This window comes from Rhyacophila brunnea, unplaced genomic scaffold (genome assembly GCF_057557595.1).
Source record: "Rhyacophila brunnea isolate RB1 unplaced genomic scaffold, BYU_Rbru_1.0 scaffold_22, whole genome shotgun sequence".
Lineage (NCBI taxonomy): Eukaryota > Metazoa > Arthropoda > Insecta > Trichoptera > Rhyacophilidae > Rhyacophila > Rhyacophila brunnea.
This window is the reverse complement of record NW_028232882.1, coordinates 35,523,136-35,539,087: the sequence shown is the minus strand read 5'-3', so window position 1 is coordinate 35,539,087 and position 15,952 is coordinate 35,523,136. Positions and strand designations below refer to the sequence as shown.

The following is a 15,952-nucleotide window of genomic DNA, read 5'->3' as shown; positions in this document are numbered from 1 at the left end:
AATACAATTATAAGTAATGTTATAATCGCGGTACGGATGTACTGATAAGGTTATCGAAAGATTAATCGGACCGCGAGACTATACTCGTGTGAATGACAGTTGACTGTGTCGAGTAACCGGACTCGTGATGAGTGACGAGTTACCTTACAAGTAAAATATTTATCTAGGTTATGATTGAGGAAATGCTGATGATCGCTTCCGCCACTTTGGTTCTGTTTTGATAAAAAAAAATATAAACTGATGAAATATGTAAGTCACACTTGCAATGCTGAGAGGTATGATTGCTATATAGCTATCCACGGGACACGATATCCAACATGGCGGCTAAAATGACCGTCATATATAAAATTATAATAAGATTGTGTTTTTATATTATTTTTGAAGCTTATGGTAACCATACATGCTTACTTCCATCGTTAGTATGACGTCTGGGTCTGTATTTTGTTGACTGTTGGTCGGTTGAGTACCTAGTGGGTAAGGGCCAGTTTGGGGGAATCCTGAAATTGTTCATTTGATATGTTAGAACGTTGGTTACTTTTGTCACTTTTAACTCATGAACGTATAATTGAAAGAAAATTATTGTAGATTTTCACTGCATCTTTTTAAGGTTTTAAAATAGGCCGCCAGAAAAATGACATTTTTTTAGTCAGTATTTCATTATTTAATTCAATTCAATTTCGATTTTTTTTTTATCATATCATATCGTGGACATTATAAATTATAAGTTTAAGACGTTCACAACATGACATGAAACATTATTATAAAGAAAAAAAGAAATAAAAACGATAAAAATGAAAATATAAAAAGAGAACAATATAATATAAACATACAAAAGCAGTGAAAATACAATTATTGAAGACCTGAGAAGGAAAACAGGACAAAAACCAAAAAGTCTAAAAACGGTTTTTCACAAAGAGAGAGTCCAAGCTCTTTGGTTTTTCGGTAATTTCATATAAAAAAAACTGTTCAAAACCACTTTAACTATCATGTTACATTAACTTTTTGAATGATAGAATCACACATATTTTTAAAATCACTTTATAAGCTCTCCTGTAAAATTCACTATAATTTGGTCTTTGTCCAGTTTTCATTCTCAAATCTTCAATTATACATATATAGAAGTTCAAAGAAGTACAAAGAGTTTATAAAATAACGTCCACATAAACTCACCTCACGCAAGTGGAATATATTAACACCCGAAGAAATTTTGTTGAACATAGTTATCACCCTCCCAATTGGCATTACCACTGGCAGGTTGGTTCTGCAACTTGGGAGAATAAACAACTGATGCTCTCTATTTCTAAGATAGTTATCAGGGACATACAGGTCAACACTGACCACTTCCCATTTATACCTCGTATAAGTCGAAAAAATACGTAGCTAAATAAAGATCTCTTCTGAATTAGATATAGATCGCCCAATGAGTTTTTTAATGATATTGCATACAATTTCTATAATGTCCAAATAATATTTCTCTGGAAATGACAATATGTACTTAATTATTTAAGTGTTCAAACTCCTGAATAACATAACGAATTTCGGCCATATACCTACTTCTCAGACTCTGGTTCCTTTGATCAAAATCCATCCCGCGATCGACGTATTGTACATACCTGGAATAGATGAAGGTTTAACACTATAAAGCAGGGGTAGTCAACCTTTTTATACATACCGCCGATTTTTGTATCTATGTTAGTAGTAAATTTTTCTAACCGCCCACCGGTTCCACAGTAATGGTGATTTATAAAGTAGGGAGTTTCGTTAAGTTTGGCAGAATAAATCTTTATAAAACAACTTACTGTAGTTCAATCTATCTTTTTATTTATACTTTGCATACATAGAAGTATGAAGTCTGATGAAATTATGTTTAATTAGGTAATTAAATTATTAACGAGATCCCTGAGGCTGATGCCGGGAAACTAAGTACTGTATATACTACCGCCCACCATGAAAGCTGGAATGCTCACTAGTGGTCGGTAGGGACCAGGTTGATTACCCCTGCAAAGGGACCCGTGGCGTCTTTCACTTGGTGTCATTGTGTAAGTGACCTTAATTTTCCATGTTGGCTCTTGGTGTTTGCGCCAACAATGCATCTTTCCAAATGATTGTTTTCCCTCCTGAGAAACGTATTTTAGATTCCACAGGTATTACAATCGTATTATAGGTATATGCTACATATTTATATTATATTTCCATTTTAAAAATGGAGAGAAGTTATATCCACAGTACAATATGATAATATCGTAATTTAAAAGTGAATTTCATGAAAATATTTTGATTATCTGTATTTTTACATACAAATTGGATAATTTTATTCCTATTTTTTCTGAATATATTAGAATTATTTTGAATTTGAACATATTATTGTGAATAATGTAGGTATATGAGTATTTAAATACGCATCTAAAAATACATTGTTAATTTTTCAATAATTGTGATTGTCATTCAATTGATATTATTTGTTTCATCACGTTATGTAAATTTTAAAGCATTAATTCGATACGTTTATAAATTTTCCAAAAATAATTAGGAGCGTGAGAAATTCAGTTTCGAGGTGAGATATAAGTGGGGGTCAATCCCTGACTAGTTTAACCCTCTGGCGGTCTTCGGATCTCCACACCGACTTCCCTCCAGAGTCCCCAGCACCCCATTGCTACACTTGCAAAACGTTGATGCGCACTAATGTAATCTTTAAGTTCTATTATCTAGAAAAATAAATCGACGAGACCCACGTTTATAAAAAACTTCTATCTATTGCATATCATTCTCAACCATCTGCGAGGAATCAATTAGTGTATTGTAAGGAGACATCACATCATGTTTAGAGTACTCGAATGCCCTTAATTTTAATAAAATATATTGATACTGCATTAGCACTTTTGTATCGAATTTAAAGTCTCTGAATTTATCGTTTGTATCTACCAATATAAAAATCGAACGTGTCAGAAAAAAGTTGCAGATTTAACATTTTTTTTTATTGAACATACATAATTTGAGCACACTTAGCGCCCGATACGACTAGTTAATTTCATCGTAATGAAATAGAACGTCCGTGGCTTTATTACTAAAGCATATTGATATGAATCCTGTGGATACAGATTCATTGTCCTGTCAGGCGTTGTTTTATCAAAGCCTTTTTTAGTACGTATTAATCTGAGGTGTTTCCATAGTATGTTTGTTCAATAAAAATAATGTTATATTTTCAAATATTAGAATATAATAGTAGATACAGAATATGTTTATAGATATCCCATGAAAATTGATGAGTATATTGGCTTATAAATTGGCATCATCAATAGTAGGTTAGCTCTACGCATTGGGAGAACAAAAAACTTCACACATTTCTAGAAAGTAATAATTAATACAACCACAATAATTCTAAATCGAATATGACATAATATAAAAAAAGACAATGTGTAATTTTTTTTCACGTGTGCGCCGTGCAAATGGCCTTAGGATACCTATCGGTAGTTTATCAGAATTATGTATTTATTGTGATGTATTATAATTGTTACAATAAGTTAGCCGTCTAAAGTGTCTATCTCGCTCTCGCACAGCCAAGAGAGGGGCTGTTAAAACATAACACTTTTTGACAATTTAGAGACGATTAACTTATTGTAAAAATTAATCGGCTCGATACATAAATATGATAAACTACCGTCGATATCCGCCGATAACCACCTTGTGTATGAATAGACGCACAGTACCGATTTGTGAACGCTGCGCTAAGTGTACTATGCATTTTTAGTACACAGAATATCATGTAAATTTGTTTAACGATGCCTTAAAACGCACATAGGGTAGTTAGTGTGTATGGAGCTGTAATTTTGTAGCTGGTCTATACTTTTAGTTGGTATCAGTATCTACGTCTTGATTTTAAATGATACAAAATAACTAATTTTATTTTTCTTTCTTTTTCAGATGCTGGTGTGCTCGTATCGTAATCAGTGTATGATTTTTTTTTTTAATATTAGATTGAAATTTAAAAAAAGTTTAATAATATCGTCACATAATAAATATTTCATTTTAAACTTTCAATTTTACTTTAGGCTAGTTAATTAAATTTACTTTGAAGTTTAATATAACATTTCTTTAAAGATTAAAGTCTGTTGATTATTTTGAATATTTTTAATATCGTCATATTATTTTACTTTGCTATTTGAAATTAAGTTTTTTTAATTTGATATAGATACCTACTATTAGATACAAAATATTCTCCTTAATTAAACATTCATAATATTTCGTCTAAAAATCCAATAATTTTAATAATCAGGTATTTCAATTTTAAATTACAATTTGTGATTTTTTCTGGGGTACTAGTTGCAAAGTGTGGTACACTTTTATTCCGAGGTAACTTGAAAATAGAATGTTTTTTTTTTATTTAAAAATAATTAAAACACTAGAGTTGTGAATAATAAAATATAACGATAATAAAAATATTCAATTATTATTAAAAAAAAAAAACAATTTATTATATTAGCCAGAATATTGAAATGCTATACGCATAATGGATATCAATGAAATCAGCCTTAATTCAGCAGTAGATTGATCCAAGCTGCAATTATATAAAATTCGGCTGATAAATGATACTGAGTATAAATTTCAGATTTAAACCAAATTTTGTTAACGCAAGGCGCTTGGTTTGATTGAAGAAAATTCGTAATAAATGTTGAAAATTTAAAAACTAGATGTAACCAATTTTGCAATTAATACCCTTATCACGAATCAAGTTATATTGTTATTTTTTTTAATAATATTCAGTACTGACTATATGGTGGAATTTAAAGATCTTTGATAAAGTAATATTTAGGATTAATTTGGTAATATTTGGTAACTTAATGAATGCAAGCATTCATATTCGCAGCGAAAAATATGATTTCAAATTCCACTAGGTTCAACGTTTTTTTCAATTCTTTCTAATTCGTAATTCAATGGTTTTTTTTATTCTGTATTAAAAATCATTGCACACTAAAATTGTCGTACGTATACCTACTGATATTCTCCAACAATTACACATATGACTTAAACATATGACGATAAGCAATATTCTAAATATTATTATTTTTATAATATATATTTTTTAAATAATTAATTTATGTAGTTAGGTAAAAAAATTTCTGTTATCATAATGTTTAAACACAGTAGGTATAAATGTATAATATGACTTCTATAATAATAAAACATAGGTACATACTAAAATATTATAATTAAAATGTCGGTTTTGCTTAGTGATTGTGATACCAGGGTCACATGTCCGATATGGATAAATTTTTCTTTATAGTATTTCAACCAAAATATAACAGCAAAGTGTTGAAATAAATGATTAAAAAATAGTGCTCACTCTACCAGAGCGTCATGTCATACTACGGGTATAGGGAGCGATCTGGCTCGGAGTCCGAGCGCGGCTCCGAGACCGACAGGGGTTCCGGGTCCGAATGCGGGTCCAGGGGAACCGGAAGTACGGCCACCAGCAGCGGAAGCAGTTCCAACGGGAAGGTGCTTCCGTATCCTGGCTTCACGGATGTGGCGATGCAGTACCTGACCCAGGATACAAGGCCCAGAAACTGGTGCCTGATGCTGATCACAAATCCATATCCTTTTTAATATGACAATAATGAGGATTTAATAACACATTGTTAATCTTCCATTTCAGGTAATAAATTTATTTTCAGGCATTACATCTTTGAAGACATCTCAGGTAAGTTATATTTCACTATTTTATGATTACTAATTTTTATCAAATTGAAATATTAAAACTCTGATAATCTACATATATTATTATGATTAAACAATATGTTAACATGTTTGTATACCCAATATTATATTTCTCAATTGATATATAAACTAGTATGAGATTACGGTTTACCAAAGTGACTATTTTTTTAATCAGGAAAATGTTTATAAAAACAAAACCATAAATTTATTTCGTGTTGGATATTAAATTAAAATCCATGCGACTAACTATCTGTACCTACGCTTACGGTATGCAACATTGATTTAAATCGCGATCAGAATGCATCAGTCATTCGAAGCAATAGCTAATGTCTGTATCACGTATTGTGGAATTATAGTTTACCAGTAATTTGCTACGGTTCAAATGAGGTGGACTACGATTAACGCAGTATTTGCTAGATATTTATAATAATTAGAATCGATAATGTACGTATCATAACCGGTTATTTCAATTTTTAATTGTTAGAAAATGGATACTTCCCAATATAATTTAATTTGCAATAATTCTTTATGGAATTTATGGGTAAATTTACCGTAATATGATTGTTACATCCTTAATTAATTTTTTTTATACCACCGATAAGTTGTGGTACTTTAACAGGTGGTTTCCGAGATATAACTTCAACTAGTCACGTCATTGAAATAAATGAATTAATAATGCCTAAATTAAGTACCTATACACCGAATTAAAAAAATGGCATGTTCGGATTCATAAGTTTGAATACTATTATAGGAGAACTACTATACTCTGTTTTAACTCAAACTATTTTTTAGAACGCATACTCAATAGTTTTCCATATAATAATATTGTCTGTGGGGATAAACGTGGTACTATTGGCAACACTATCATAAGACCACTGAACGTATAGTGTTATGAAATAGTTTTAGGTATAAAGTATGATCCAATATAATTATTTGATATGATACAATGTAGGTCAATAACTGACCAAATTCCCACGTTATATTGTCAATATCGCAAGCGATGTTTTTCATTCAATTAATAAGGGATATCTTTTGAAATAAGTACCGATTATAGATAAGTTTTATTGTCAGCGTTTATAGAGTAGGTATGTTCCTACAAGTTTTGTTGTAAGAAGTAATAATAAATTGTGATGTAAATTGTGATGGGTATCTAGGGGTATATATCGTCGCTTAAGAAACAACACCGCGGAAGTCAATTAATTAAAATTTTCAGGGGCAAATTTTTTTTGTGTTTAGTTAAAAAAAAACATTTTTTTAACTAAAAACAAAAAAAAATAAGTTAAAAGGTATCGATTTTCAATTTTTTGAGACGGTTTTTGTTTGCCCCTGAAAATTTTAATTAATTGACTTCCGCGGTGTTGTTTCTTAAGCGACGATATTTATGATGCTTTGTGTACAAATCTATTGATGGGAGACCCATTGAAGCATTGACCGTATGAATATATCGCAGGTACAATAGAGCGCTGAGCCAATAGGACGGACTTTTGTTACAGATCTCATCATGGCCCCCACATCTTGAAGCAGGCCCTCGGGATAAGATCTTTGGCGGGCCCCCTACCTATCTCTAATGTTAAAGGCAGTGTGACACATCACATTATCATTTTTTCAAATTTTGTTACAGCTCAAATTAAGGGCCCTTATTCAGTGTATTATTAACTATTTTTTTCCTATTTTTAATGCATCTACTTTCATCATGGAGTTGTCGAGTATCAATACGCAATAATCAAAAATTACATCGTTCAATTGTATAATTTAAAATTAATAAATGTTAATAATTGTGAAGTAGAATAACGCCTAAACTATTAAAGCAAATTTATGATGTGTGTTTATCTTTCTTTTCTGATCAACCTGCCTCGCCGGGCCCACCCAGAGCCCGTGCCCCCAGGCTAAAGCCCTGTCAGCCCCCCTTGTGGGGGCCATGGATCTCATACTGGTAACTTACGTAGTATGTTAAATACCTGTTTATACAATTATAAAAATAAAGTACTTTAATAAGATAAAATCGTTAACTACTTATTTTGAACTAATTACAGCAGCCTGGTCAAACAGTGGTATAACAATAGCTATTCTACGTTTTGCTTTTCGTTTAATCGAAAATAAAATACTAATAATAATATTTGTCTAACAAAGATACGATAAAGTTTCAATAAAAAACGTAAGCTTTCTTACAGTAAAATCCAGTGCTCTGAAATGAAATATTGTGGCGTAGAGACTCTTGTCTCTTTGTTCCCATTGTTTACACAAGCTATTTTCATTTCTGAGTTGTAGGTTTACATACTAGCACGTGGAGTCAAGCCCCTTGACCAAAAAATAACCATTTTGTTGTATGAACTTGTCCTGGTTACAACTGCGAAGTCGGCTGTCTTTTAAGTACATAGTATATACGTACACGTACATACATATGTATATGTAAATAGATTTTCTTGATGCTTTTTATATTATTGTGACGAAAACAATTTTTTATTTGGATTTGTAATAACTAGAGACAACACAAACATAGACCCCTCCAAAGCAACCCGCCCCGCACCACATTCGGTCTTAATCAACCATATCACGAGACCCTACGTTTGGGTGTGAAGCAATAACAGCTTTTTACGCCTGGGAATGTTTCAGGAGCAGATGCCCAAGATTGAGGTCACCACGTTCTCAAGTGAGCTTTGACTGAGTTTAATGAAAGACATAATTTCATAAAAAAAGTGCTATAGGAGAACATAAATAAATAAATTTAATGATATATAAGATACAAAAACAAAACTAAAATAATACGGACAAACTAAAAAGACAGTACTGCTCTTCCAAGGAAGAAGGCAGTAACTCGCAAAATTTGTGAAATTGGGTTATGAATGCCATCCGTTAGTTAATTTTGAAAGCTATATAATATTCTGCTCACTTTAAAATCAATATTATCACTAAAATACCTTAGTGAAAGACATCTGCTAAAATAATACACATTTATTAGCAAAAAGGCAGTCATTGCACCTATTGCAGTTACCTACTGCTTCTTTATTATAACTTTGTAATTTTAACATCCTAGTTATAAAAAATATCACCATTTTTTTTTGTTATTAATTCACAGTACTAAAATTTTAAGAAAAAAGACACATTTATGTCATTTATCTTGAAAGTGTGTGAAAGTCAGTTATTCCCCTTTTCATTGGAAGGGGAGAGTAGAAAAAACTTTGAATCCCGACAGCGTTTTGAGCCCATATTCATTGAATTCCAGTCAATGTGCTTTCCTAATAATTGATTCATATGCGTTCTACCTAAATACGATGAAATTAACTAGTAGTATATAATATAACGCGCGCGCTTATCAAATTCCGTTAGTATACAATATATCAACATAGTTATGGAAATATCCTTCTATATAGACGAAATTAGTCATAATAAATATAATATATTTAGTACCTACCACAGAATAGATTAATAAATAGAATTCAGATATACACCACATTTTAAAGCAGTATTTTGAATGTGTGAGTGTCCTACAAAAATGAAACACATTATTGACGTGCAATAGTGTATGTTGCATCCTTCAAATACACCAATATTAAATGGGCGTCAGTGAATAAACCGAGAGCAGTTGTCAGAAGGACAAGTTTAGAATGACGTATTCTTGACTCGTACCTATTTAAGTTTATTCCATATTCTTACACAGTCGAGATCGGTTGCCTATTTCTCCACACCAGTTAGATATTTGAGTTCCTATTAATTCTGTGTTCAATGGCACCTGCATATTATAAGCTTATATCATATATAATATGATGTAGCATGTATTATTATTTTTTTTTTTTTTTTTTGTGATTTTACCGAGGCTTTGACTGCGACTCGCTGTCATATCGCCTCTTCTCTTCTAGAAGGGGATCCGTCGATCAGGTCCTCACTCCTATTCTGTTAAATAACTTTACAATTTTGCCTAACTCTTCCGTCTTACCCACCGCCAGGACACCCTTCAATTCGTCGACATTCTCATAGATATCTGCAATTCGCAGCTGTACTCTGTGAACTTCATATTTGGGGCATTGCAGTGCTATATGTACAATGTCCTCTAAAACATGACATTCATCGCAGAGCTGCGATTCGCTTCTTCCCATGAGGACATCAAATCTTTTGCCCATGGTGTGCCCTGTTCTTAGCCTCAGTATTAACTTAAGCTCATTCCTCGTCAAAGAAGACTCTACAAACCAGGGCACCTCTCGTGGTGTTGGTAGAATCGACTTACTCCATTTCCCCTTTTCTAATGATGCCCTATGGTGAAAATCTATCCACATACTATGGCACATTTTCTTTATAGCCTCATTCCAGTCCAGGTTTTCTGGTATCCACTGATATGGTACCCCTGAATGGCCGGCTACCTTTGCCAGCTCATCTGCCCTTTCATTTCCCTCAATGCCCATGTGCGATGGGATCCATTGAAGGCATAGATCTCCTCCTCTATTTTTCTTGGCGTCGATCTGGTCAAGGATGTGGTATGCTATGGTTTTACTGTTATGTGAGCGAGTTGCTGCGGCAAGATGTTGTAAAGCGCTTTTAGATTCTGTTAAAATGACAGCGGATTGCGCCGAGAAATCATCGCTTAAAGTGTATTTAATTGCTTCGTTTATCGCGATGAGTTCCGCCGTCATTATTGGTATTGCTGGGTTTAGCTTCCAGCTCTTGTTTATACCTACTTCTGGTATCACAAGAGCTGCTCCTGCTCTATTCTGATCTTTGGATCCATTTGTATAAAGGTGGCTCCATCCTACGTACCTCTCTGTCAGCATTTTTTCGACACGCTCTCTTCCTTTATCGGATACTATGCTCCGTTTTGGTTTGTCTATTCCTTTGACCTCTAGTTGGATAACAGAGCTGAGGTCGTAGGTACCAACTGGCCTCCTCAGCGAATACATACCTAGGCATTTTGTATTTAATACCTCCCAACTTTCTGTGGCTTTTAGGATTCCTACCAGTAGAGGGAGCTTTCTTTTCTCATAATATGTATTGCTTTCAACAAGCTCGTATAGGAGTTTCACCTTTGCCAATATGGGGTTATCTATTATAGATTTCCACTTCATCCATGTCTTGGTAGCCAGTGCCCATCTCCTGACATTCAGTGGAGGTACGCTGAGTTCCGCTTGGAGCACGTGAATGGGTGTTGTCCTGATAAATCCTCCACATATTCTTAATGCTTTGGACTGGATGCGGTCTAGCCTCACCGAATTAGTTTCGGCGGCGGAGTGGTAAAACATGCTCCCGTAATCTAATCGGCTTCTAATGAGTGCCGTGTATAACCTTCTCATATGAATGGGGTGTACGCCCCACCCACCTCCCGCGAGTACTTTGAGTATGTTCAGAGGTTGTGTCAGGCTATTCGCGCAATGACTAATATGATGCTTCCACGTTAGTCTATAGTCCAGGTTCATACCTAAAAATTTATAAGTGTCTACTCTTTCTATTATAGTGCCGTCGATTTTTAAGTTAAGCTGGTTTTGTCTCTTGCCTCTGGCAAAAAGAACCACCTTAGTTTTGCTGGGAGCTACTTTGAGGCCTCGCGTTTCCAATAATAATTTCATTTCGTCAAGACTCTTCTGCATTAACCTTTGACATTCATCTACTCTTTTTCCCGAACAAAAAAGTGCGAAATCATCTGCATATTGTACAATATTGACCCTCGTCATTAACTTTAATATGTCAGTTGTAAGAATGTTGAATAGTAATGGGGACAGGGGGTCTCCTTGCGGAAGGCCTCTTGAGCATACCGTACTCTTCTTTTCATTATTAATGCACATGGTGATTTTTCTTTCATTTAAATACTGCTTAAGATATTTAGTGATCTTCCCACCGATTCCCCATTCATTCAACACCCTTGACACTTCTTTCACATGCACATTATTATACGCATCCTGGATGTCCAGGAATGTTGTCAGGGTTACTTCGTTTTTGACCTGTGCTGCATTGATGTCTAGTACTAGGTTGCCTATGTTCTCCAGAGTCGACTTTTGCCTTCTGAATCCCGTAGTATTGTGATGAAATAGTTGTTTTTTCTCTGCAAACCATTCGATTCTTCTTGCAATCATCTGGTTGAACGTTTTGCACATGCATGATATGAGTGCAATTGGTCTGACTGACGACACTAGGGTAGGGTCTCGCCCTGGTTTTAAGATTGGGATAATCATCGTTTCCTTCCATTGCCTAGGGACTTTGCCGGTTTCCATGATTAAGTTGAATATCTCCACTAGTTTATTTTTTCCGATCTCTGGCAGCTGAGCGATCATGGAATATGAAACTTCGTCCATGCCGGGGGCAGTGTCTTTATTTTTGGTTACTGATCTTAGTTCCGCCACTGTAAGAATTTCATTCATTGTATCATTAGGATTAGCATGTATTATTTTAATTACAAACATTTCAGTGATATCTAATTTAATCACCGTCTTACTGTGGATCTTTTAGGTTTTTTTTTTTTAAGTTGATATTTTAGGCAATTTATCATTTTATGTGAAGTTAATGATATTTATTTTTATGAAGTAGTATATATTTTAGGTTCTTCCTTCAACCTCCAGTCAGTAAAGTGGGAAGAGAAAAAAGACAATGAAATAATATCACAATTAATATCCAAGACATACTATTTTTAGATAAAGGTTGTATTTTAACCAATGACTATGCTGGATTTCCTTGTTCAAAATCAACCAACTTGCCAACCAGCGTTGGCTGACGAAATTAATTAAAGACAGAGATAAGTTAAAATACTGAATCTTTTGTTGTCAGTTAACAATGCCGACTTGTTTGTTTCGTCAAACCTTTCTGTCTATTCAATAAAAAAGCATGGAAGTCAGTGGCGGAACTTCAAATTATTCTGACCCCGTCCCTGAAAAAAATGTTCAGTGTACTCATTATTATATAATACATAATTACAAGATAAAAAAGAGCTTTTTATATACCACGTTTTTAAAATTTCTGTTGAATCATATAAACTTGACAATTCGATGTATTAATAAAATCTTTTTATTGTACTTGATAGAAATACTGAATAAATATAGAATACTGAAATGTCATTTTGACATTTCATATTGATTTTCATAGTAACACACGTATATATTAATAATTTAGTTGCTAGGACCCCCTTAGCAACCAACAATAATAACTTTCCATACAAAACAGAATTAACTGAAAATGAATAATTAAATTCTGCTTAAAAATGGCTAAACGTATTAAAAGAATGCATTGTCGCCGTGTTCTGATATATTCTAAAAGTTTCAAATGTCTAGCTAGTCGGGAAGTTGGTTAAAAATCTTCAATCGTCCAATATAAATCTTGGACAAACAAGAAAAAAATTATACTGGACACACAAGAAAAAATCTGTACCGGATAAACAAGAATACGAGCCAATAAAAACGTGATAAAATAATAATGCTACAAAATAATTATTAGCAACGTATTTAGCTTGATTGTTATTTAGTGATATCAATAAGGTCTCATTTACATAAGCGCATTTACACTTTCAAATTAAAATTATTTATTTTACACATAATAAACATGATAACTTATACAATTTAAAGCGTTCATCGTATAACATAAAAAATATTGTGTTATATTGAAATAAAAATTACAGGATAATATAAGTAAAATAATAAAATAGTAAAATTAAAAATACACAGAGACACACTGACTAGGTAGAAATCTTAAAAACTTATAAAATAACGTCCTTCTAAACTCTTCACATAAGTGGAATATATCAATATCCGAAGCGATTTGATTGAAGATAGTTATGTTACTTGTAGTATTAGCGGTTGTAAATATAGCATATATTGATGTATTAAATGAACGAAGTATCTGAAAAATGATATGACACCATGCCACATAGGTACATTTATTTTAATTTATCCGAGTCCTCTTATATACATTTTAATATTTATTAAAAAATAGATAAATACAGATGGAAGTGATTTTAACAATTACAATAAGTAGTTGTAATTGTTATAATAAATTCTATGTTTTAACACCACCTCTCTTGGGTGTGCTAAATTTTAGATCGAGATTGTTTTGACTTTATAGACGGCTAAATCATTGTAATAATTATAATACTTCGATACATACGTATTATGAAAAACTACCCTCGATAGCTGCGGATAGCAGTCTTGTATATAGAAAAGATGCGTAGATGTCTATAACCAATTCAGAAAGAGTACTCACTTGAGATATTGTATATAAGTTAAGATATTGAATGCTATGGTGTATATTGTATATCAATGTCAATTAAAATGACCACTATTTTATCTATTTATATATACACTGTTTTATCATAAAGTAACTTAATATTTTATAAAACATTATATTTGAGTTCATTTTTTGGTGGTATTTTGTATAGTTTTAATTTTGCTGCTACACCTACATTCCGAGAATTTAAAAATATGATCTGTGTAAAGTAAGAAATGCATATATTTTTTAAATACAATTTGAAAATAAACACTAGTTTGGCATTACGTTTGAGTCACTTTAAATATAATATAAAATATTTGGAGGTTGGACAAGCTGTATAGGTATAGGAATATTTGGATACTTAATAATTGTGAGTATCTATTTACATTATTTAAAAATGCACCCTCGTAAACTGCATCCCCAAAAATTCAACATTTGGCCAAGTTCCGCCACTGATAAAAGTGACTACAGAAAATGTTATATGTTTTTATTACAGTCTAACACTGACCTTCCACGAATGATGTAAATATAATTCAGTTTGCTTTGTGAGTGAATGACTTACATTTCCATAAGAATAATATATAATATTATATTATGTTTATTGACATGCCTTAATGTATGTAATAATTCCAATTTTATCCTTTTATATAATAGTTAAAGTATTATTTGAATACTGTATTGATCTAGGCGAGCTTTACAAAACCAATATACCATAGTAGATGCTTAAAAGCTTATAATTTATACCTATGTACCATAAAGGTAATACTTTGTACTTATGTCGAAATAAATATAAAGTTTTTGATAGTTATTTATTGATTATTTTATAAAGAAATACTTATTCTTTTCATGGTATATCTGTTATCGAAAATTGGCGATGAGTTTAGCCATTTTCTCCCTGTCCATCGCTGCTCTAAATAAGGATGAATTGCCGAGTCTCTCAGGTTTTTGAGGACGTTCTTCTTCTATCAATGCCTCGTTTACCAAAAATCTTCTATTCAATGATAAAATATGCAGAAATTGGTATCTTTCGAGACGCCGCATGGTGTGGCAAAAATATGGCAGCTTTCTTGTTTTTTGATATCATGGGCAATCTGAATGATTAATTATTTAAAGATAAAAATAAAATCAGAAGTAGTACGCCAAATTTCAAAATCTTACGTTTAGAAAGAATAATTAGGTAAATTAATATGAAGGCAATTGGTGAGAGAAAGATGAGCTTCTGAAATTTTTGTTTTAATGTTTAACATTATTTATGTATTTTTAATAAACCGTTTCTTTTATTCGACGAATAATTCACAAGATTTTGAGAATTTAACATTCCATATATTGAACATACATAACTTGAAAACACTTCAGATATATACCCAGTAGAAAAAATCATATTTGAAAAAAAATAACGAACTTTGATAACCATTAAATTTCATATATGACCTACTAGTTTAAATTGTCGCAATTAGATAGGAGGCTCGTAGCATAATTGGTTATGTACAGTTGGCGCGATACCAGTGGTTATACGGGTTGAAATCCCGTCGAGCATCGTATTTTTTTGGAGGTGTTTTCAAGTTATGTATGTTTATGTATTTGCCAAGTAAAATACTTAGCAATACTTACTCGTTTAATCAGAACCAGTTCTTTTTTAAATTAAATTTATTGTTGTAAACGTATTGATTTCTAATTTGTAATGTCCACAATGTTTTGTTTTTAAATAAATAAGTAAATGAAAAATTGGTTTCAACATAATGATAATAATTAATATATTATAGGTTACCTTTAATAAAACAAATCGAATTATAACCTTTAAAATATCGAATAAATAAAATTTAGTGCCAATTACATGAGTGATATACGCAGATTTAGCCTTTGAACTAAATTCTGAATGCAAGTAGAAAATCCTGGAATTTAAATAAAATTTAGTTTTCCATCTGTATTAAAATTGTCTACGATAGTAAATGTTCCGTTAACTGTGTTTTGTAATTTCGTATTCATGTTGCATATAGCCGGCACAGGCTAGCACAAAAAATACAAGCCCAGTCAATATGAATTAAAAATCCAATGCATATTT

The 15,952-nt window shown here is 32.3% G+C and overlaps 1 protein-coding gene across 1 annotated transcript in view; it reads left to right on the top strand.

The window, feature by feature from the left end:
• LOC147070499 (voltage-dependent T-type calcium channel subunit alpha-1G-like) overlaps positions 1–15,952 on the top strand; it is a 630,303-nt gene that overhangs the window by 80,532 nt on the left and 533,819 nt on the right. The window contains exons 3-4 of the mRNA XM_085949528.1: positions 3,922–3,949; positions 5,230–5,591. Coding sequence (XP_085805654.1) covers positions 5,356–5,591 — 236 coding nt within the window. The 5' untranslated portion in view covers positions 3,922–3,949; positions 5,230–5,355. The remainder of the gene's footprint in view (positions 1–3,921; positions 3,950–5,229; positions 5,592–15,952) is intronic.